We start from the raw sequence: 24,962 nt of genomic DNA, 5'->3' as shown, positions 1-24,962 counted from the left end.
AGCAGCAATGTGCTCAAACATAATGACAATTGTGAGGATGGCGCTGAACCAGGTGGTGTTTTGTTCTGTTGCACATAGGGTCAGTATGGGTTGGTACCATCCTGATGGCACCTTACAAAAACAGCATGTTGCTAAGTGCCATTGAGTCAGTTCTGACTCGTAGTGACCCCGTAAAGAGGTTTTAAGGAGCAGCTGGTGGGTTTGAACTGCCGACCTTATGGTTAGCAGTCCAGTGATAATCCTACAGCCCTACTCAAGAACTCATAACCCATATACCTGTGGTTATAATCTCATTTGGGAATGGGTTTTCTTTGTTGTGCAGTGTGCTTTTGCAGATCTAAGAGGAGTAGGTAAGGCAGAGATGGGGAAGAGAGAGGCAGCCCCACCAGACAGCCACCAACCAGCCAAGGAAGAGAAGCTCAGCACACAAGGGCCTGCCTCCAGTGCCAACAGAGACCAACATCTAGCGTCCTAAATTGTGAGAGAAGAAATGTCTGTTTGGCACAGCCATCCCCTTGTGATGTTTCTGTGATCACAATACTAGCTAACAGACATTACCTGTGCCTGCCACCTAGCCCCAGGTCCTTCGAATGCAGAACCAAGAATTTGCAGGAAGTGTCTATGTAAGGAACAGAACCTGCAAATACTTACAAGGAGCTGAAAGGAAGAGGCAGGGCAGAGAGAGAGTGAGAAAGACAAAAGGTGGTAAGATCGGGGTGCAGCATGGAGGGGATCACATAAAACTACATTCCACATCCTGGACCTTCAGGTCAGTACATTGTACTGCTGCCCTCAGTGAAGCAGCTGAGTCTTGTGCACAGTGGGTGTGAGGGGACCCAGGACCAAGGCCCAAGTGCAGCTCCAAAATGCAGTTAGTTCTCCCCTCCCCAGTAACGTGCAACAGACAACATAAGGGGCTTTGCCCTTCCTTGGGGTCTGCGACTGGGCACTCTGAGCTGTATCTTTCAGCCTCGAGGAGACTCAGGAAGACCCCAACGAATATCTAAGTGATGTTTCCTACTTTTATTTGATGTTTTTGTCTTCTTGGTGCCAGACATTCCTTTTGTCTCTCAATTTGGGAACCAAAGATTCCATTCCCTTCTGCAAGTCAATTCAGCACGAGGTTTGTCCAGTTTATAGGTGACCACACTCTACGTCCAACAGAAATGTAGGTATGTTTGACATTGATGGCATCACAGAACAGAGGTGCCAGACTCAGGCCAGGATTCTAACATTTCAGGACAGACTCTCACCTTGGAGAACAGATGACATTGTTCAGCAGTCTTTAGAAGTGCTTTCTTTTCAAATGTTGTCCTTCCCACACGCCAACCTGCCTACTGCCCAGTCTCTGGAATCTCCCTTATCCAGCTTCTTTGGAAAGGTTACTCCAGCTCCGGGTAATTTGAGCCAGCCTTCTTCTATTTATAGCAAAAGCATTCCACGTCCTCTCGGGGCAGACGCTCACTTTGGCTTGCTTTAGCAGAAGAGGACAGTGTACAGACAACACTACAATGTCTAACTGGGATGACCGCCCCGACTACCCACTCAACTCAGATTTAGTGAAGGAATTGAAGTTGGCCCTGGATGCAGACAATGAGGACAGCATGGCTGATCTTCTCTGTTCTCGTGTTGAACACGTGGATGCTATTATTGAACTGTCCAATGACGACTGGATGAAGGACCCCACAACCCAGCTGCCCCCTGGAGTGCTCGTAGGTAACCAGTCCATCTGCTGCATTTACAGCTCAATTCTCATGAATTGGCTGATATAAGGGGTGGGTCATCCCTGAGGGTAAAGGGACAAAGGGCTTGGACAAGACAAATGATATAGACTTGGACATTTGATTGGTATATGTGTGTGTTTATATGTGCATGTTGTCGGTGGTGTTAGGTTCCATTGAGTTGGTTTCCACTCATAGTGACCCTGGATAGGGCTTCTGAGGCTACAAACCTTTACAGGAGCAGAAAGCCTTATCTTTCTCCTATGGACCAGCTGGTGGGTTTGAACTGCCATCCTTGTGGTTCACAGTCCAGTGGCTATCCTTCAGTGTTTTTGTTAGATGCCCAGGAGTTGATCCGACTCGTGACACCACCCATATGTGCAGACTAAAGATGAGTTTCACAAGGTTTTCAAGATTCTGCTCTTTCAGAAGCAGATCACCAGGCCTTTCTTCTGAGTTGCTTCTGGGTGAGTTCAAATGCCCAAACTTTTGGTTGGTTATTGGTGGAGTGTGTAACCATATGCACCATTCAGGCACTCACTCCTGATATGTATGTGTGTATGTGTGTGTGTACATATGTGTGTACCTATATTGTATATGTATGTACATGTGTGTACATACATGTATACCTGTATTATGTACATGTGTGCATACATGTGTGCCTGTATTGTGCACATGTGTGTACACATATGTGTGTATAGGTCAGGAACCCTGGTTGTACAGTAGTTAAATCACTCAACTACTAACTAAAAAATCATCAATTTGAACCCACCAGACACACCCTGGGAGGGTGATGAGTCAGTTGGCTTCTTTAAAGATTGGCAGCCTTGGGAACCCTTTGGGGCAGTTCTATGTGTCCTGTAGGGTCAGTATGAGTCAGAATTGATTCGATGGCTGTAGGTTATATGTATGTTGTTGTTGTTAAGTGTCATCGAGTCAGTTCTGACCCATAGTGACCCTGTATAGGGTTTATGAGAAGTAGCTGGTGAGCTTGAACTGCTGACTTTGCATTTCAAGCTGACTTTGCAGTCCAGCACATTAACCCACAGCCCCACACCAGGACTCCAGGGTTATATGTATATATACATTTATACGTGCACGCACACAAACATACACAAATGAGGGGCCTTCAAAAAGTTCATGGAAAAATGGAATTCAAAGACCATCGGATTTTCCCATGAACTTCCAAAGACTCCTCACAGATAGAGAGGCATCTTCTAACCCTGCAGCTGTTAACACTGCCCCATTTCTCCCCAAGCTTGGTCACTGTGTGCCTTTCACCCACTTCTACACAAGGCATCAAGACAAATCTGTGTTCTGCTCTTCTGAGCAGATATAGCCAAAGTAGTTTCCTTGTTGCTACAAAGTCTTCTTAATTTCAATGGCCCATTAAGGTGATTGCCCATAAAATACTTAAACCAAATACCTACAGAAAGGAGAACGGTTGTTTACATTTTCACTTTTCTGAATATTGTGTAATTAGCATCTGTATTAACATTCACAAGGCGCTCTCCTTCTTTGAACTTATATCCAGAGGATGCATTTCTGGGAGCAGTATTGCTGGAAGGAGAGTACAACAATAAACAAAGATGGATATTCACACTTTAGTCGCCAATGTACTTGCCTCAGTAATTCTCATCCACCCTTGTTTTACTGCCCAAGAAGAAGTCTCCTCCCCAAACCTTTGTTTTCTCTGCAGATCTCGTTGTTATACACAGTGCCTCTCTTGGTGACCTTGGGTAGTACCTCCCCATGTCTTTGCATCTTATTTTTCATTTTGCAGAATTTCTTCATGTAGCATAGATCCACTGCATTTTTACACAAATAACGTGCGTACCTCTATGGTTTGTTTCCAGCCTGGCATCCCCCTCTAGACTTAGTTTCCTACACATGCTATGAGCATTATGTGGGTATGCATGGGCTTTACAAAATGGGTGTGATATATGCAAAAACACACAATAATGCCTCTCTCTTATTGGCTGAAAGTATTTCCCCTGACTTTTGGTTTACTTTTATGTGGAGGCTTCAAGAAGTTCACAGAAAAATGAAATTGAAAGATAATAGAATTTTTCTACAAATGTTTTGAAGTTCCCTCATAACACTATGGAGTCCTGGTGTGACGCTGTGGGTTAATGTGATGGACTGCAAAGTCGGTTTGAATCGCAAAGTCAGCAGTTCAAGTTCACCAGCCCTTCCTTGGAAACCCTAAACAGGGTCGCTATGTGTCAGAACCGACTCGACAACACTTAACAATAAGAACATACCAGTATTGTACTGTTTTCTGTGTCCATCTCCAATATTAGTATCAGCCTCTAAGGGTTGTTAAAGGCTCCCCTCACAACAAGCATGCGTATAAACACACATACATGCACACTCATGTTCTTAATACCTTCAGAGCCATTTCTGCTGTATCTCTTTAGACTGAAACCAGGACCTTTTCCACGATTGAAAAGGCAGCATAAACATTCTACCTGTTTAATCAGGAATGTGTTCCGCTGCAAGTAACAGAAAACACGACTCACAGTGATTATAGACTAGGAACCAGACCACCCTGTCAGTCAGCAGCCCCGAGCTGAGGCTGAGGTTCGAAGTACACGTACAAGAGGGCTTTGAAAAGCTTATGGAAAAAGGAAGGAAAAAATACTGGAATTCACCACGAGCTTTTTGAAGGCCACTCAAATGTGCATACACATGGGAGAACCATGTCCCTTCCAGCTCCATTGTTCTCAATGGATGGACCTAAGTGATGGAGTGTCTTTGTTATTGACTGTGGACCCTTGGACCCCAGCTGATAGTTGATGCAAATAAGATGACTCAGTGTGGGGGCTGGCCACACCAGAATGACTAACCATGTGATTAGAGGGTTGGAGTTTTGGACCAAGTGATAGCAACTTGATCTCTGGGGACAAGAGGGATTGGAGATTTGGTTCATCATGTGGCCAGTAAATATCAACCATGCCTACACAATGAAGCTTACACAAAATCTCTGGATGCTGAGGCTCAGGGGAGCTGGGTAATATTCTGGAGATGGTCATGTGTGGGCATAATTGAAAGATGGCTCATCCTGTCTCCATGGGGAGAAGGTCAAAGAAGCTTCATGTTTGGGAACCTCCCAGACCTTGCCTCATATTTCTCTCACTTTAGCATGTTCAAGTTTGTATTCTTCTGCTGTAATAAAATTAAAATCCTAAATAGAGCACTTTCAGTGAGTTCTGTGACAGTTCTAGTGAATTATTGAACCTGAGGGGATGGTAGGAACACCAGAATTTGTAGCCAGAAGGTCAAAGGTGAGGGTGTCCTGGAGACCCCCAAACTGGTACCTGAAGTGAGAGCAGTCTTGGGGAGGTCCAACGCTGAGTTATTGGAATTGGAATTCAGGGATATAGTCCATGTTGGTAAGAGATACTAGCAAGAATGCGAACCCTTTGGAAGTGATATGTGAAGATGAAGAAATGGGGGTTGAACCCCAACACACCCCCACAGCCTCCCCATCTGGGCTACCACTCCAATCCCACAGGAATCCCCAGCCAGCACACCCTGACCCTCACAAGCATCCATATTCCAGGTTTGCAAATGCATTCTCAATTCACCTACAACAAGCTAGCCTTTCAGACCCTACAGAGGAGGTCACCCTCCCAGACCACAAGCTCACTGCCTTCCTTCACTAGAAGAGAAGATCTCAGTCTCCATCAGTTACTGAAAGACACAACGTTGTTGGGTGATTTTCACAAGGCCACTGGAGACACCAAACTGAAACACAAGTTCCTCAAAGACGAGAATGGGAACTCCAGCGAGACTATGGTAACTCACTCAGGTGCTGACGAAAGGTAGGTGGTGTGAACGAACCTATTTGGAAGTTCTGCTACACCTCAGCCTGAAGAAAACAAAAACCCTCACAACTGGACCAACAAGCAACCTCATGATAAATGGAGACAAGATTGAAGTTGTCAAAGACTTCATTTTGCTTAGATCCATGATCAACACTCATGGAAGCAGCAGTCAGGAAATGAAAATAATATATCGCTCTGGACAATCTGCTGCAAAAGACCTCATTAAAGTGTTAAAGAGTGAAGATGTCGTTTGGAGGATGAAGGTGTACCTGCCTACCATGGTATCTTCAATCACCTCATATGTATGCAAAAGCTGGACAATGAATAAGGAAGACCACAGAAATCTGTCTTGAGGAAGTACAGCTAAAAGGCTCCTTAGAAGTGAGGATGGCCAGACTTTATCTCACATACTTTGGACTTGTTATCAGGAAGGACCAGTCCCTGGAGAAGGACATCATGCTTGGTAAAGCAGAGGGTCAGCGAAAAAGAGGAAGACCTTCACCAAGATGGACTGGCACAATGGTTGCAACAATGGGTTCAAACAGCAACAAATATGAGGTTGGCGCAGGTGTGCATTGTTGGGGTGTGCATGGGGTCGCAGAGTCGGAACCTACTCGATGGCACCTAACAACAACATATCAGTTTTGGGGGAGAAAGACCTTGATGTGCCCCCACAAAGAAGGCAGCCTAGAATGCACCCCGGAGGCAGGTCTGCTCTGTCACTTGAGGTAATTGTGAGTCGGAATCAACTCAACAACAACAACAAACACTTGTTGGCAGGTGGGTTCTTGGGGTCCTGGTGGTGGGAAGTAGGTGTTGATGGACCACCCACTTGGCTGGCTTTCCGCTGGGCCAGCACAAGTGTATTTCTATTGTTGGGATGAGTTTTTCTGCATAAGAGATTTTTAATTCTGCATTCTGAGCAAGCCAATTCTCTACTTGTTAATAGCAACGGTTTCATGATTTGTCCTTTCCTCTCTTCTAAAGCAAGTGCTCCCTCACCACCAGAAGCACACACAGAGAGGAAAAATGATTGGGGGCGGGGACTAAGACCTATCCTGCCCCCAAATGCATAAACTGTACAATTTGGTGACTGGTGTAATCAAACTACTTAAGAAACAACTGATTACTAATTGCTATTATTAAGGATGTCAGCATTCCATGATTTTGCTGCTGATATATTATATACAAGTCAAGATGCTACTTGAATTCTTGATTGAAATAGAAAAATAGTGGCATTATGTTGTGTTTGGGGTAATGGTATTTAAGCATCTGGAGGCAAGTTAAAGAAATACTAATTGAGATTTTATTAAGAGATTGCACCCGGCCGCACGTATAGGTGGAGAGTGCGTATAGATGAGCCAGTGATGGACGTGCGCGAGCGGATGTGAAACGGGGTCAGTTTGCAGTAGACAGAGGCAGAAGTTCCGTCCAACCAGCGCTCCTGAAGGCGTGGCGCCGAGCATGGTGAGGGACACGTAGCCTCTCCCCTAACGTCATCCTCAAACGTCCATGGGCAAGGCAAACAGTTGAGTAGATAGTAAATGAGCCCAGCTCATGACTCTTGCTTATTAAATATTGTCAAGTTGGTTCTGACTCATAGCGACCACGTGTAGGGTGTCCGAGACTGTAAATTTTCTCGGAAGCAGAAAGCCTCATCATTCCTCTGCGGAGCGGCTGATGGGCTTGAACCTCCGACCTTGTGCACCACGGCTCTGCAGGATAAACTGGTTTTGTTAGTTGGTGAAGTCGACCCCAGACGCAAAATGGAACATCTTGCAGCATCCCCATGAGGGGTTGCCAGTGGGATTATAGTGATCCTGAGGGTCTTACTAGCTGGTTTTAAGCAGTGGGTCACCACGCCTTTCTTCCTGGTTCTTCTTAGTCTGGAAGCTCCACTGATGTCTGTTCAGCATCCCAGCAACACTCCGGCCTCCACTGACAGTCAGGTGGTGGGTGCACATACATGCACTGGTGGGGAATGGAACTCGGTTCTCCTGCATGAAAAGTAAGGACTCTACCCCTGAGCCACTGCTTCCCTGACCCAAAACAAGAGTGCGTGCATTCGTGGTGGCCTCTGGGACCCAGCGCTGTAATGAGAAGCAGACTAGACTATCAGGAAGGTGATCTGAGTTTGACCATCACTGCTGTGACCTTAAACTTGGCAGTCCAACTCTCTGAAGCTGCAGCTGAATTTCCTCGTTGGTTCAGGTCACCTCAAAGGCGTGAATAACTAGGTTCTACACAAGCTACGTGTGTTTGAGGAGAAGCCCAACTAAACCCCATCACCTTCGCAGGTGTGATGCTTCCCAGTGGAGACCTGTGTAGATCACACCCCACCTTCTAGAAAGTCTCCAATGGCCAGGTGCAGGCTGGAGGTTGGGCTGCACCTGGTTGGTCCTAATCCTATATGGAGTCTTGGTGTGGCATTGTGGGTTAATGCGCCGGACTGCATAGTTGGTCTGAACTGCAAGGTCAGTGGTTCAAGCTCACCAGCTTCTCCTCAGAAACCCTATATGACTGTTGATGTGGTCAAGTTGGTTCTGACTCATAGCTACCGTGTCTACAGTTGCCAAGAGTGGCTGATGGGTTTGAACTAACAACCTTGCTGTGACCAGTCCAGTGATTATCCTACAGCATTGCACCAGAGCTCTAGTCCTATATGACTAGTATCTTATAAAGGTAAGCACTTGGCCACTAACCAAAAGACAGCTGGTTAGAAGTCACCCAACCCAGTAGCTCCGCAGGAGAGAACACCTGGCGATCCTCCTTCCGTAAAGATTCAATCTGACACCCAAATCCACTGTCTTCCTGTCCACTGTGCCTCCTGGTGGCCCTAAAGGACAGGGTAGATGTGTTCCCTAGGGTTTTTCTGAGCCTGGACATCGTTACAAAAGCAGACAGTCTCGTCTTTCTCCTGAGGAGTGACTGGTAGGTTTGAACAGCTGATCTTGAGATTAGCAGCCCAACACGTAACCCACTATGCCACCAGGGCGCCTTCAGCCTCGAAAACCCTAGGAAGCAGTTCTACTGTGTCACACGGGGTCACCATACATCAGACTCACCTGTACCCAACAACAGCAAACGAGCCTTATAAAAGGCAATGGAGACAGGGTCACACCAGGGAAGATCCAGTTACAAGAGGCAGAGAAATGCTGAGGATTACCAGCAGGATGGGGACTTAGAGCTGTATCACTGTGGCCCACGCTCCAACTGGGGTGTCTGGCCCCTAATCACTTTGTGGTATTTTGTTACCTCAGTCCTAGGAAGCTAAGACGCACACACACACACACACACACACACACATGAGTTCTTGGTTTCAAATAATTCAGCAAAAGCATTAAGAAAAAATCCTGGACGGGTGTCTGGGGTGTTTGGGTGGAGAATAAAAGCAACAATGAAAAGCATGAGGTCACCCAGGACGGGGCCCGGGTGGGGGTGGGCAGCATCAGGGGAACAGCTCTGTGCTCACAGCCTGTGGGGGCAGGGAGAGCCTGCTCGGAGCGAAATGAAATTAAACCTTTCTAAGTACTTATAAATCAGCACCTAATGACACTATCCCACCACCAGCCTGAACAGTGCTCTTATTACTTTGATTCACAAGCCAGGAAAAGATCCGGAATTATGCACAAATTATTGTCCCATCTTCTTAATTAACGCTGATTGCAAAATTCTTGCTAAAGTCCTTGCTAACAGACTCAATTATGCACTGCCTGAATTGATTCACCGGGATCAAGTGGAATTTATTAGAAATACACTTTCCTACAATAACATCAGATTATCTTTGAATATAGTTAAATTATTTAGGAATAAAATGGTTCCAGCGCCTGTCTTGGGTTTAGATACAGAAATCTAAAAACAGTTCCCACCATTTGGAATTATAGTATTTCTCTGCTTCCTCTAAGACACATACCCTAAGCCCTTCTTTTCCCAGAAGCAGGTTGAGTTACTCCGTGCAGAGATAAAATACATGCCTTAGAGCTAATGGCCCAGTTTCAAAGGCATATGGGCAGGAAGAAAATTACTACAGGGTCCGTCTTCACAGCTCCCCCCAGTATGAGCCATTGTGGACTGCAGAACATAGTGCAATTGCAATTAGACAGAATCAAGATAGTTTCAGAATCAAAATTGAGAAACAGGCTAAAAAAGAAATAAGATATGCTGATGACAGACTCCTATTAGCATCCCTCCCAGGCACACTGGAGGGTTTGGAAAGAGCAAAAAGAGACAGGATCATGGTGAGGGTTTTTTTTTTTTTTAACCTATCTTTCCACAATGCAATGATGTGCCCTTAGGGAATAAACATGGCAAAGGAAGTCATTGGAATGGTAACCACCCTCTCTAGCCTGGTTCTACCTTCCCAATCCAGCTTCCCATGATGTTATTGTTAACTGATGTGCAGTCGGTTCCCACTCATAGTGACACTGGATAGGGTTTCTGAGGAGTGGCCTGTAGGTTTGAACCACCAACTTTGTAGTTAGTAGTCCAGTGCTGATCCTACAGCGCCACACGAAGACTCCCATTACAGTCTAGCACAACGCCAAATTCAGCAGCTGGTTCTTAAACTGGAGTTCGGCCTGTTGTCTTCACAGCAGCCTGGCACATGGTTGTTGTTAGGGTTGTTGGATTGACTCTGGATTGTTCCACAGAACAAAGCCTTGCCTGGTCCTGTGCCATTCTCATGGGGCTGTTGTGTCCTTCCATCTCCTGGATGATTTGCTTCTTTGTTGCTGACCCTCTACTTGACCATCCATAACAGTCTTTCCTAGCCATTATAAGTCTTTCCTGACTGACAGAGAAAGCTAACCAACTCCTGTCATTCTTGTGTCTAAGGAGCAGCCTGGTTGTGTTTCTCCTAAAAGCTTGGCATTCAATAAGCACATTTATGAATATTCATGGACCAAACAGCATATGGAAGACACTATTAAAATCTCCAGGGTTGGTTGGGGCAAGATGAGCATGCTCTTGACAAGCTATGAGCAAAAGGAAGGGATCCAAGTAAAGGGAACAGAGAAAGGCCAGCAGGCCCATGAGGGCAGGGCACTTTACAGAGGGAAGTGGACTCTGGCAGGAAGTCTGACGTGTAAAGCGGAGGAAAGGGGCAGAAATCCAGACCAATAAATTAGGGCTACAAGACGTGAGGATCCCTTGGGTTGTACCAATGTTTAATGCATTCAGCTGCTCATCCAAAGTTTGGAGAGGCTTCTTATGATTCAATAGTAATTGTTACCATGACTAATTGTGACTGTCACAACTGTAAAGGTTTTGTAACAAAAATGGAGAAGTAGTTAATCTTACAGTACTGGAACGGAGGACCCTAGGACCATCAAGGGAGAAGAACATGAGCAGAATGTGGGACCCAATCCAGAGAAGCAGCGACCCCGGAGATGGAAGCAGAGATGAGGACATGGAGAGAGGGAGCAGCTGAGGACTCTAGACTCATGGGAAGAGAGGGACTGAGTGCTGGCAGACAGGAAGCAGTCTTGCAGAATGTGTTCTTTGGTTGTTTAAATTATTATATATTCGCAAGTGTTTCTGTGTACCTCTCCCCACTGCCCCCCACACACCATAAAAAAAAAAAAAAGAAGAAAAACGGAATGGAAGCAAATCCTGTTGAGTGATGATGCACAGAAGTGATTGTAATCATTGCAATGAAACGATGAGTGTAAAACCGATATTCTCCCATGTAAACTATCACTCAGTTCATTAAAAAAACTTTAAAAAGAAAATGGAACTTTCCACAAACTTTCTGAAGCCCCCTTGTGCTTTGAAACAGTAGCCATTGGTGACCCCGTGGAGCCGTTCTCCTCTTACACACATGAGGTCGACATGCGTCAGAACTGACTCGACAGCATCTGGTTTGTTTGGCGTTTCTATACAGCTCTTGTGTGAGGCCGGGTGGCACAGTGGAGTAAGCAGTAGGCTGCTAACCTAAAAGTTAGTGGTTCAAACCTAACAATTGTACAGATGGGCACGGTTCTACCGTGTTTAGGGTCACTGAGTCAGAACCCACTGGATGGCAGTGGGTTTGGGTTTGGGGTTTTGTGTGAGGCCACAAATTCTAGATGTAGGACAGTCAGTGGCAAGTGATTCCGTCGAGTGACAAGACCATACAATCTGGAGAATATAAACCTCTTCTTTACAAGCGTAGAAAGGACAGAGGTAGAGAGACTGGGGAGTGGACCAGCTGAGGAGGCACACTGCTTTGCGGATACCATCTACTTATTCCCACCCCAAACTGTTTATTGACCAGTGGAATTCCCATCTTGTTTGCCAATACAGCAAAGCCTGCAACAGCCAGAGCCTGTGTGAGATGGGAACCTGTCAGAGAAGAAAGCTCAGATATTTTTCACTAGAGAGAGAGAGATTTGTAAAAAAGTAGTAATTGGACCCTGTCAAAGGTAGAAAACTTATGAGACCTGGAAAAACAAGGCTTGCTCAGGTTTCACTGTACAATGTGCTCAGCTGAGAATAATTCATTTCTCAGCTCCCTGGAAGCTAGGGTCAATCTTGTCTGAGAATTCTAGTCAACTGTGGACTGAACTGCAGATCAACAGTGACTGAAGAAACACAAAATTTGAAAACAGATCGGTAGAAAGTCTAAATCTGGAGAACGTAAAATAAAATGACTGAAAAATAAAATAAACAGGAACTTATGGAGGGGGGCAGCATAAGACATCTTGGTGGTTCCGTGATTAAGTGTTTGGCTATTAACTTAAAAGTCAGTGGTTCAAACCCACCTGCGGCTCTCCAAGAGAAAGATGCAGCAGTCTGCTCCCATAAAGATTGTTGGTGGTAGCGGGTGGTGGTTCTAACTCATAGACACCCTGTGTAGGGTTTCTGAGGTTTTTAAATCTTTGCAGAAAGCCCAACCTTTCTCCCACAGAGCTGCTGTGGGCGTTGTGGTTCATAGTCTAGTGCTTATTGTATGAATCACCATGGTCAGCTCCTTAGGCAAATTCTACTCTGTCCTATAGGGTTGTTAGGAGTCAGAATCAAATGGATGGCAATTGGCTAGTTTTGATTTTGGTGGAACAATATGGTCCCTGGGTGGCAGTGTGCCAGACTGCAAAGTCGTTTGAACTGCAAGGTTGATGGTTCAAGCTCACCAGCTGCTCCTAGGAAATTGACTCGACGGCACTTAACAACAACAACTGACCAAAACATGGTGATGCAGCTGAAGAAAGGCCTGGCTATTACTGCTGTAAAGATGACAGCTAAGGAAGCCCTGGGGTGCTCACTTCTAATCTGTAACTCATGGGGGTCCCCAGGGGTCACAATTGACTCGGAAACGGTGGCTTTGTTTTAGGTTTGATGGAACAATAGAACAAGTCTACCATATGCAATTGGAGCCCAAGAAAAAGAGGAAAGACTAGGGTAGGAGAAAACAATTGGAGAAATCATTACCAAATATCTCCCAAATTTGGTGAAAGACATAAATGCATAGAACAGAGAAGTTCGGCAAACCCCAAACAGGGTAGGTGTGAAAAGAAGAGTCAAGCAGGTACATGGATACTTGGATGCCCAATTACTATAGTCGGGAAGGTGCTTTCAAGAACCACGTTGGAGGCAGTAAAAAGTGTAACCGATAGGTTGAAAAGTTGAACATTTGATCAGGAGAATTTTCAGACGACAATTTTTCAAAACTCTGGAGATGAAGGCAGACAAAAAAGACAATGACAAAAATAATAACTAGCAAGGGTTGTAATGAGTGAGTAGGAAACACCTATGAAGGAGAGAAGCAATCACCAGATATAAGAGAAAAATCTTTGGTATGCTGAATGCATCAGTTCTCAAGTGCTGCTGTAACAAAAATACTACAAAGGGGTGGTTTTAACAAACAGAAATCTGTTCTCTAATAATTTGTTGTTGTTGTTGTTAAGTGCTGTCAAGTCGATTCCAGCCCATAGTGACCCTGTATAAGGTTTCTAAGGAGCAGATAGTGAGCTTGAACCACCGACCTTGAAGTTCAAATGACTTTGCAGTATGACACATTAGCCCACAGCGCCACACCAGGACTCCTCTCATAATTTAGGAAGGTAGAAATCAAAATTCAGGGCACCGGCTCTCGGGGAAGGCTGTCTCTCTCTGTTGGCCCTAAGGAAAGGTCCTTGTCTCTTCAGTTTCTATTCTTGGCTCTCTGGTGATTTTCATGTGACCTGGCAGCCATCTCTGTTCCCTTAACCTGCTCCCTTTATACCTCAAAAACCTTTGACCCAATACACAGCCTACACTAATCCTGCCTCATTAACATAACAGCCTCCTTCCTAAATGGGATTAGGGTTTACAGCACATAACACCGATCACCCCCAAAAACCAGCCCCGACTCCTAGCACTAGATGAAGACCTGTCTGTATGGTCTGAGACCATCTGAGTAAATCATTATCCGGAGTTGTATTTTAAATAAGTGAGCTTGGACATGATGTATATACTGTATGTAATGGGGGTCCCAGGATGGTACACATGGTTAGTGCTGGACTACTAACCAAAAGGTTGGTGATTCAAACCCACCCCGAGGCACCTTAAAGCAAAGGCCCTTGTCTTTTTCCCCATTATGTAGCTAGTGAGGGAAGCCCTTGTGAGGGGTGAGTGTTTGTTAAATATTGATCTGGGTGGTGCAAACAGTTAAGCAATCAACTGTTATCAGAAAAGGTGGCAGTTCAAACCCACCTAAAGACATCTCAGAACACAGCGCTTGCAAATTCTATTGGCTGGTTCTACTGTTCACATGTGGGGGGTCTCTGGGCATCATAACCCACCGCAACCAAACATCAACCACCAATGCTTAATGTTGTTGTTGTTGATCTGATGTATATTGTTAAGTGCTAGATGCAGACCTGCCATTGTGCCAATCCATCTCACTGGGGGTCTTCCTCTTTTTCTCTGACCATCCACCTTACCAAACATGATACCTTTTCAAACGACTGGTCCCTTCTGACAATAGGCTCCAAGTATGAGAGACGAAGTCTGGCCATCCTGGCCTCCAAGGAGCATTCTGGCTGCACTTCTTCCAACACGGATCTGTTGGTTCTTTTGGCAGGCCATGGCACTTTCAATATTCTCCTCCAACACCGTAACTCAAAAGCATCAGTTCTTCTACGGTCTTCCTTATTCACTGTCAATGCTTAATAGTCATATATATTTCTTATTGTATCATTTGCCTACTTTTCTGAGCTTTCTACCAGCAAACAAATCAGTGTCAGGTACTGTAAAGCCATCAGACAAAGCTGGCCTCCCTTTCCTCTACTCCGACTTGCCCTGCCAGGAGAGCAGGATCCGTAAACACCTCCTCTCCGGAAGGGGAGAAAGGATGATGGGCATAACGATCCGACAAAACCAACTGCCAGAGATAAGTACGTGGCTCCCTGTGTGAGCGTCATAAAAAACAATCAGTCTGCACATGCAATCTGTCTCAAGAGGCAGACACTGCAATTTTATCTTGTAATTAAATCCCCATGATGGTTGTAAAGAAACTTCCTCACCTTTATCAGGGAAAGCGTCACTGAGCTGCCGTCTCCCAGCGTCCCCTGAGCCTCTCAGAGTCCTTCCCGGGCTGTTTATTTGAGGCTCTGCCTGCTGAGGGTCTGTGGGCTCCATTGCCCACTTCGCCACAATGGATGGCAGCCCCTCAAGGGTACCTTTGTTTCTAAGCCTCCAAGACTGTCCTCCTGGGCTCTCAGGGAAAGTAGGTAGCACTTGACCTTTGAGTAAGATCACATTCATAATGAGCAGCGACTTTGTTGTTCTTTTATCATCTGCATCGGGCTCCATAGAAATGTCGGGGGTGGGGAATAAGTTTGTGAGGTTTTGTGTTTTGTGTGTGTGCGTGTGTTTTTGTCTTTTTTTTTTTTTTGCTCTCTCTCCATATTGTGTTCTTCCCCATGATGGGAATGAGATTCCTTAATAATGTGAAATCAGTACAATTTAAGTCATTATTAATGGATAACTTGATCGGAGGAAGCAAAATGTTTTGATGTTTTGTTAAATGAGGTGTGCCATGCTAACATTGTTCTTCAGAGAAAAGGCGGCAATACTTGAACATTTCTGAGATTAATATCTGTATGACTAATGGCGGAATGTGGGGGTATGGCCTCTAACTCTTAAGAACAAAGCCTTAGATGCCAGTCTAGCATCTTATTAAATAAAAATAAAAAAAAAAAAACAAGGCAGGTAAAGAACAGTTAACCCTTAGAAATTAAGTCAGGAAAATTAAATTAAGTAATGGAATGTGAGGCCAAACCCCCTGGAAGGCAGGGACCACTAGGTATGCTCATAGTCATGTTAGTATCCTGGGTGTCACTGGGTTTTGTTCAAGGCCATCTACAACCAGGAGGTTCTGAATTGACCTGTGCTGTGGTGGTCACTTGGTGTACAATGGAACGCAATAATGTCTGGTCTTGCACCACCTTCATGGCCCTTGGCATGTTTGAGTTAATTACTGTGGCCAATGCATCAATTCATCTCCTGGCGGGTTGTACACATTCACTGACTCTCTACTTTACCAAACAAGATGTCCTTCTCTAGTGATTGGTCCTTCCTGAAGACGTGTCCAAAGGAAGCAGGACAAAGTGTCACTCTCCTACTTCTAAGGAGCATCCTGGTTGCATTTATTTTAAGGCTGATTTATTCGTTCCGCTGGCAGTCCTTGGTAGATGCAGTACTCTTCGCCAAAACCATGATTCCAATGCATCCATTCTGCTCTGTCGCCTCTACTGATGGTCCACCTTTCACATGTAGATGAGGCAACTGCAAAGACCACAGTTTGGGTTAGATGGACCTTAGTCCTCAAAGTGACATCTTTGCTTTATAGACAGAACTGACCAGGATAATAATACTCATGTTGCTGTTGTTGTTAAGTGCCGTTGAGTCACAGAAAGAACCATTGCCCGGTCCTGTGCCAACCTCACAATTGTTGCTTGAGCCCATGGTTGCTGCTACTGTGCCAATCCATCTCATTGGGGTCTCCCTTGTTTTTGTTAATGCTCCACTTTACCAAGCATATGTCCTTCTCCAGGGACTGGTCCCTCCTGATAATATGTCCCAAGTATGAGAGACAAAGTCTGGCCATCTTGGCTTCTAAGAAGCATTTTGGCTGTACTTCTTCCAACACAGATCTGTTTGTGGTACTTTTAATATTCTCCTCTAACACCATAGCCCAAATGCATCAATTCTTCTACGGTCTTCCTATTCACTGTCCAACTTTCACATGCATATGAGGTTATTGAAAATACCATGGCTTAGGTCAGGAGCACCTTAGTCCTCAAACTGACATCTTTGCTCTTGAACACTTTAAAGAAGTCTTGTGCAGCAGATTTGCCCAATGTAATATGCCATTTGATTTTCGACTGATGCTTCCATGAGAGTTGATGGAGGATCCAAGAAAAATGAAATCTTTGACAACTTCAATCTTTGCTTCATTTGTTGTGATGCTATCTATTGGTCCCGTGGTGAGAATTTTTGTTTTCTTTATATTGAAGTACAACCCATACTGAAGACTGTGGTCTTTGATCTTCAGCAGTAAGTAGTTTAAGTCTTCTTTGCTTTCAGCAAGCAAGGTTGTATCATCTGCATATTGCAGGTTGTTAATGAGGTTTCCTCCAATCTTGATGCCATGTTCTTCTTCATATGATCCAGTATCTCGGATTATTTGCTCAGCATACAGATTGAGCAATACACATACATCATTATATTTAAAGAAGAGTTTCATGATACCTACAAGGGTACTGACTTCCTGTTGGGTTTTGTCCACATACTTGGTCTCTTGACTTCAGAATTTTCAGACTTCCCTTTCCCCAAGATGACAAGGACACTGGTTGGTGTCCTACAAATGTGGATGCGCCACCTCCTGGCTGGGCCTACAGGGAGCTGCTGCTTTGAATAAGCAATGTGACAATTCAATCACATCACCTGCCCCACCTTCCCAACTCAGCTGACTCACCCCTTAGACAGTGCAGGCAGAGTTAATCCTTAGATGTCCTGAGGAAGCAAAACTCATTTGTCAATCCAATGACAAGAAGCAAAGATCCCGATCTCTCATGAAAGTAATCATTACCATTCGAACATTGCCATCTGTATATCCCATTATAATTTCAAGGTGATTCTACTTTCTTCATCTCATCCGATGCAGAGGCAAAGACTCCCTCTCATGAACTACATACTCTTCAAGACTCACTTAAGAAGAGCTCGTTTCTATGCATCCTGCAGATAAAACACAATGCACATCATTTCAGACTCAAAAACATTTAAAACAACAAAAACTCTATTCAAAGCTAATGGACTACCTGGCTAGAGAAAAGATGAGTATCTTCTCTCGCTTGAATATTTGTTTTCCTTTTTCCAAGTCCACCCCACATTCTGTAATAAAAGACCACAGAAGTTACATTTGTTTACTACTTTTACATGGAGCACCTGTACAAATAAGGTTCTGCCATTAAATGTCGTTGTTCTTATAAAGTGCTGGCAAGTCAGTTCCAACTCATCGCAACCCTGTATAGGGTTTCCAAGGAGTGGCTGGTAGGTTTGAACCACTGACCTTTCAGTTAGCAGTTCAGTCTTACCCTACAGCACCACACCAGGACTCCATTAAGTGTTGTTGTTAGGTGTTGTCAAGTCAGCACTGCAGTATTGACTCATAGCGACCGTATGCACAACAGAATGAAACGCAGCCCGGTCCTGGGCCAGTCTCACAATCATTGCTATGCTTGAGCCCATTGCTGCCGCCATTGTGTATCTCATTGGGGGGCTTCCTCTTCTACATTGACCTTTCACTTTTCCAAACAGAATATCCTTCTTCAGGTGCTGGTCCCTCCTAACAATATATCCCAAGTATGAGAGACGAAGTTTGGCCATCCTGGCCTCCAAGGAGCACTCTGGCTGCACTTCTTCCAACACAGATCTGTTGGTTCTTTTGGCAGCCTATGGCACTTTCAATATTCTCCTCCAACACCATAACTCAAATGCATCAATTCTTCTACGGTCTTCCTTATTCACTGTCCAATCTTCACATGCGTATGAGGTTATTGCCACTGAGTCAGTGCCCAATCCATGGTGGCTCCGTGCACAATGGAACAAAAACCTGCCCAGTCTTGCTCCATCCCTACATCGTGTGTGGGAGGGACCATCTGCTCCACAGTTATCGTTGGCTGGACTCTTGGTGTAGTGCTGTAGGATCAGTACTAGACTGGGAACTACCAGGTTGTCTGTTCAAAAACTCACCAATTGCTCCTTGTAAACCCTATACAGGGTCACTATGAGTTGGAATTGACTCAACAGCACTTAACAACAATAATAACAATTTTTAGAGTAGACCACCAGGCTCTTCTTCCTAGTCTGTCTTAGTCTGGAAACTCATCTGAAACCTGTCCACCATGGGTGACCCTGATGGTATTTAAAATACCCATGGCAGAATCACAGCAACACACAAGCCACCACAGTATGACAACCTGACAGACAAAAGGATTAATGGACCCTATTGTCTTGGGTTGTAAAGTTGGAGTGACCATTGGCTCTGTCCATTGCACCAGCCTGTGGAAATCTTTGGGAATCCTGAATGTGTCATGCTCCAAGTCACTCCCAACCCTATTTGATAAGACACCTCCCTATAGTCATCCATCTAGTGCTCACTCATCAGTGTGTTCTTGCCCAGGACAAGGCTGAAGACAGATGTCATGCTTTTCCTTCAGAGCCTTGAAGCACCTGGGAGTTTTGAGCATTCCTAAGACCCAGACTGCCTCCCCTCTCCATTCCATAGAAATACCTCAGGGTAGGGTCCAGACCTCAGAGTGTTTAAGACTCCCCAGCTGGTTATCAGGAGAGACCAGTTCCTGGAGAAGGATCTCGTGCTTGGCAGAGTAGAGGGTCAGCAACAAAGAGGAAGACCTCCAACAAGATGGATTGACACAGTGGCAGCCACAATGGGCTCAAACTCGGCAACAACTGAAGATGACCCAGAGCCAGACAGTGTTTCGTTCTGTTGTGCACAGGGTTGCTATGAGTAGGAACCAACTAGACAGCACCTCACAACAGCAACAGCAGTTGGTTCCATTATGCAGCCAAGACTGAGAACCAGCGCTTTAGAGGTTGCCATGTGAACTCATTCTCCATTTTGAGTTATTTAAAGGCACAGTGGTTAAAGCACTGGGCTGTGCTTTACCAGTAACAACTTAGACAAAAAAAAACCCAAGGGGTGGTTCTACTCTGTCACATGGGGTTGCTATGAATTGAAATCGACTCAATGGCACCTAACAACAACACTCATGAGCTAAGTAACTCAACCCAACTCAACCACGGCCACTGAGTTGACTGCATCTCATAGCGACCCCACCAGCTGCTCCAAGGGAAAAAAGATATAGCAGTCAGCGTCTGTGAAGGCAGTCTTGGAAATCTTAGGAGCAGAAGAGGGAGGGAAAGCAGCTCTCATAGGGTCGCTATGAGTTGGAATCAACTCAGTGGCAGTGGGCGAGTTGGGTTGAGTTAATTAGCTAGGCTTTCCTAGTGAGTGTTGTTGTTAGGTGCTATTGAGTTGATTGCAACGCATAGTGGCCCCATGTGACAGAGTAGAACCGGATTTTTGTCTAAGCTGTCACCTTTAAGGAAACATATCACCAGGTCTTTCTCCCATAGAGTCACTGGGTGGGTTTGAACTGACAACCTTTAGGTTAGTAGCCAAATGTTTAACTGTTGTCCCACCATGGCTCCTAATGAAAGACCCACATTTCTCCCATCGTACAGTGCACACTTGATGCCTGTACTCCTACAGATGGGTGAAATAACCAAGTCACAAGAGAATGCTATTTCCATCCATTGGGACTGTTCCTAGAATCCAGAATCACGGTGGTCCCCACTCCCTTCTTTAAATATTCACAAACCACCTACTTCATCATCTATTGATGGATCTTACCCAGAATGGATGTGAAGTTCATCTATCTGAAGAATCTGAATTGTTCTCCTGTTTGAAATGTAATACACTAGGTCTTCTGGTCCTTCTTCCATTTTATCATGATTCCTCAAACATTCTGACAATGACTCAGATTCATGATGTTGGAAGTAGAGCTTTCATGTGGACTGAAATGGAGAAAGAAGGGAAGACTTGCATCTTGAGGGTTGTGGATTGGCTTTGACTAAGCTGGGGAGGACAAAGACAATGAAAACAGCTTGGCCCCAGCAAGTTATGAATGGGCAGAATCAGTGAGTGGCAAGCAAGAAGAGACCCAGCCAAGAACACAAGTTCAGGACATCTTTCACTGTCGGAAGGAAAACTGAAGTAGCCTTATCTGTTGTGCTCCTTGGCCACAGCTTTGCCTGCCCATGTGCCCCTCCAGAGGAAGGATGTTGTGGGGTTTTGTCTCTAAATCCTCAAAACCCAACAAGGCACCCTGTTCATTGTTATTTTTTAGTGCCATTGAGTCAGCCCATGTATAGCAAGACAAAATATTGCCCCATCCCACACCTTCACCATCATTGTTGTGGTTGGACCCTTTGGGCTCTTATTGCAGTCAGTAGATCAATTCATCTCGTTGAAGGTCTTCCTCTTTTTAACTCATCCTCTACTTTACTGAGCGTGCTGTCCTTGGAGTCACTACAAGTTGAAGTTGACTTGATGATACCTGTGACAATTAAGGCTTTGTGTCAACCTGGTGGGGCCTGGACTCTCCGAGTTAAGATGTAGTTATCACCTGCATGATGAGATCTAATATGATGTAATCATCCCATGATGTGATCTAATGTGATCAGGTCAGATGTAATGATCCTATGTGTTATAAATCCCACTTCTATATTATATTAACTCCTGGTGTGGAGCTATATAGGATCAACACTGGACTGTGAACCACATGATAGGCAGTTCAAACCTACCAGCTGCTCCTTGGAAACCCTATACAGGGTCACTATGTCTTGGGACTTATTCAACGGCGTCTAACAACAACCACGATGATGTTTTTGGGAGTACTAATATAGCACTGTGGAATCCTGGTGAGGCGCTGTGGGTTAATGCGCTGAACTGCAAAGTCAGTTTGAACCACATGGTCGGTGGTTCAAGCTTACCAACTGTTTCTTGGAAACTCTATAACAGGGTCACTATGGGTCGGAATCGACTTGATGGCACTTAATAACAACAAACAATATAACACTGTAAAGTCCTGGTGTGGCACTGTAGGATAAGCACTGGACTACAAGGTCAGTTCCAACCACAAGGTCAGCAGTTCAAACTCACCAGCTGCTCCTTGGAAACCCTATACAGGGTTGCTATGACTTGGAACTGACTCAACGACACTTAACAACAACAGTGATACTATTGAAGTCAGATGCAATCTTCAGGATTAAGTTTTCTCTTGAGTTAATCATTTCTGAGATATGAAAGAAAAAAACACAGAGCTTGCAGGGACCTACTACCACCGAGAAAGAAGAGTCAGAAGTGGAGTGTGTCTTTTGGACCTGGGACCCTGAGCTATAATGCTGCTAAAGCCAAGGAAAGATGGATGCCAAGACACAGGGCGATCTCCTAGGAATCTGGGTCAACAGAAGATGAAGAAAGACAAGGACCTTTCCTTGAGGCATTGTTCTGAATTTGGACTTTTAGCCTGGTGTGGTGCTGTAGGATAAACACTGGACTGCTAACCACAGGTTGGCAGTTCAAAGCCACCAGCTGCTTCTTGAAAACCCTATACAGGACTATTATGAGTCAGAACCTTAACAACAGCAACCTCACAATCCGTGAGAGAATCAATTTCTGTTTGTTACAGTCACCCAGCTATGGCGTTTCTGTGATAGCAGTACTACGTAAGACAGCACCTAACAACAGCACCCTAAAACACAATAATCATTCCACAAACGTTAGTTAAATGTATATGAATGAATGGGTTGGTTTTCAGGTCTGTTTGTTTTAATGGCGTAGTTAGTTACTTATACAAATATTCTTGTTCTTTAAAAAAAAAAAAACCCACCAAGCTCTCTGCCCTTCGCACATGTCCATGAAGTAATGGACATGCACAACAACTTGGGATGCCAGTGCTATCTACCATGAGCTAGGTTTGAAGTTCTGACAAAGGACCAAGACTGCTTTTCAACTACTGCTCCCTACCCTACCCTGGGAAACCAAGCCTGAGTCTCCAGGAAGCTGTTGACGAATAATGTTTGGAAAGCTAAATTTAGTGCAAAGCGCAGAGCAAAATGCCTTCTATTCCCTGAACTTGCCTCGCATCTACCACCCCGTTTACAAAATAATGAGTGACAAATTACATCAGGTACAAAAGAATGCTTCAAGTTTCAGGCGAAATGAAAACTCACTTTGGAGCATATTACAGTTGTGCATGAATAAATCCTTCGGAAATGTATCTAATTACAAACAATCACTCTTAGAAAAATAATATGGTAAAATGTCTATGCTTAGTGAAATGAAATATCCAAAGAGCCTAATAGTGCTACTGACATGAATAGAGCGACTTCAGGATGTTGAAAATCACAGAACGGTGACTCACAATTTCACCTGGTGAACACAGTGTCTCTGTTCATGATTTTTTGTTTGCAAATGCCTCTCGTATCCGTTGAGGTTACGGGTTTCTTGCCTACAAAACTTATTTTTTCTTGACCACTATGTCCTTCATAGCAGCCAACAGTGTTCTGGACATCAACCCAAGTCCCAAAACATCCATGGAGTTGATGCCAACCCATGTGTTGCAGAGTAGAACTGCTCCATAGGGTTTTCTTGGCTGTCAACCTTATAGAAGCAGATTGTCAGACCTATCTTCTGAGGCCCCATTGGTTGGGTTCAATCCCACAACCTTTCTTGGTTTGTAGTACAGAACATTGGCACTTGGATGTAAAAGACCTCTTTCAGTGTTAGACAACAAAGATATCACTTTGAGGATTAAGGTGGGCCTGACCCAAGCAGTGATATTTTTTATTGCCTCAATGACTAAAACAAGACTATAGAACAATGGATGCCTTTAAGTTATGCTGTTGGAGAACAGTATTCAGTATAACAAGGACTGCCAGAAGAACCGACAAATGTGCTTTAGACAAAGTACAGCCAGGTGAGCCTTATAAGTGAGGAGGGTGAGACTTTGTCTCATGCTTTGTACATGTCATCAGGAGGGACTAGTTCTTGATGAAGGACATCATGCTTAGCAAGGAAGGGAGTCAGCGAGAAAGAGGAAGACCCTCAATGAGACGGATCGACACAGTGGTAGTAGCAATGGATTCAAGTGTGACAACAATTGTGAGGAAGGTAGTGTTTCATTCTGTTGTGCATGGGGTCACTATGAAACAGGGCCAAAACTCTATGGCACCCTTTTTGGCACTGAGGGTTCCTATTGTTGTTGTTGTTGTTAAGTACCATCGAGTGGTTCCAACTCACAGAAACCTTCCAAGGAGTGGCTGGTGGGTTGAACCATCAACGTTGGGGTTAACAGTCAAGTACTTATCCTATAGCACCATATCAAAACTTGGTAGCATAGTGGATTACAAGCTGGGATGTTAACCACAAGGTTAACTACCAGTCACTCCATGGGAGAAAGATGAGGCTTTCTGCTCCTGTAAAGATTTACAGCCTTGGAAACCCTGTACAGAGTCTCTGAGTCGGAACTGACTCTGTAGCACACCACCACCAGCACACCTTTATAGACCTCTGTTGTTCTTGCTGATGCCTCTATCGTGCTGGGGCCTTTGCTGCCACCGATGATGATGAAGGGCAGAAGCATGAAGTCCTCCTGGAGCCCGCCAGCAAAGTCTTCTTATGAAACTTGGTAAAGTGCAGGGAAGGAGCCCTAGTGCTCTTGCGGTTAAGTACTCCGTAGCTAACCAAAACGTTAAGAGTTTGAATCCACTAGTCACTCTGAGAAAAAAAAGATGTGACAGTCTGCTCCCATAAAGATGGCGGCCTAGGGCACCCATGGGACCATTCTGCTCCCATAAAGATGGCGGCCTTGGGCACCCAATGGGACCATTCTGTTCCCATAAAGATGGCGGCCTTGGGCACCCCATGGGACCATTCTGTTCCCATAAAGATGGCGGCCTTGGGCACCCCATGGGACCATTCTGCTCCCATAAAGATGGCGGCCTTGGGCACCCCATGGGACCATTCTGCTCTGTTCCACAGGATCACTGAGTTGAAACTGACTCCACAGTAATGGGTTGTTTTAAGGTGTTTGGGAGCCCAACAGAGCTGAAATGGAACCCCACAGCCCAGCATCTGAGCCCTGCCCTAGGCCACTCTAGAGTCTACGTTACTAGGCGTCCTTCCCCGTGCCTACACTTGTAAAAAGGGTGCAGATAGCAACAATGAGAAATGCAGAGAACATTTTAAATCGTTGAGCAAATTTTAGTGCAGTCAATTTATTCATTCTTTCTACCATTGTTATAAATTGATTGTGTTCCCCACAAAAATTGTTGGTCAACGTGACTGGTCCATGATTCT

At 44.9% G+C, this 24,962-nt stretch overlaps 1 protein-coding gene across 1 annotated transcript in view; it reads left to right on the top strand.

Annotated features, from left to right (window-relative positions):
- The first annotated feature begins 1,511 nt into the window (after positions 1-1,511).
- The window catches only part of ASB18 (ankyrin repeat and SOCS box containing 18), a 92,751-nt gene continuing 69,300 nt past the window's right edge, over positions 1,512-24,962 (top strand). The window contains exon 1 of the mRNA XM_006866775.1: positions 1,512-1,706. Coding sequence (XP_006866837.1) covers positions 1,512-1,706 — 195 coding nt within the window. The remainder of the gene's footprint in view (positions 1,707-24,962) is intronic.

Source organism: Chrysochloris asiatica, unplaced genomic scaffold, assembly GCF_000296735.1.
Source record: "Chrysochloris asiatica unplaced genomic scaffold, ChrAsi1.0 scaffold00096, whole genome shotgun sequence".
Classification (NCBI taxonomy): Eukaryota; Metazoa; Chordata; class Mammalia; order Afrosoricida; family Chrysochloridae; genus Chrysochloris; species Chrysochloris asiatica.
This window is presented reverse-complemented; position numbering and strand designations above follow the sequence as displayed.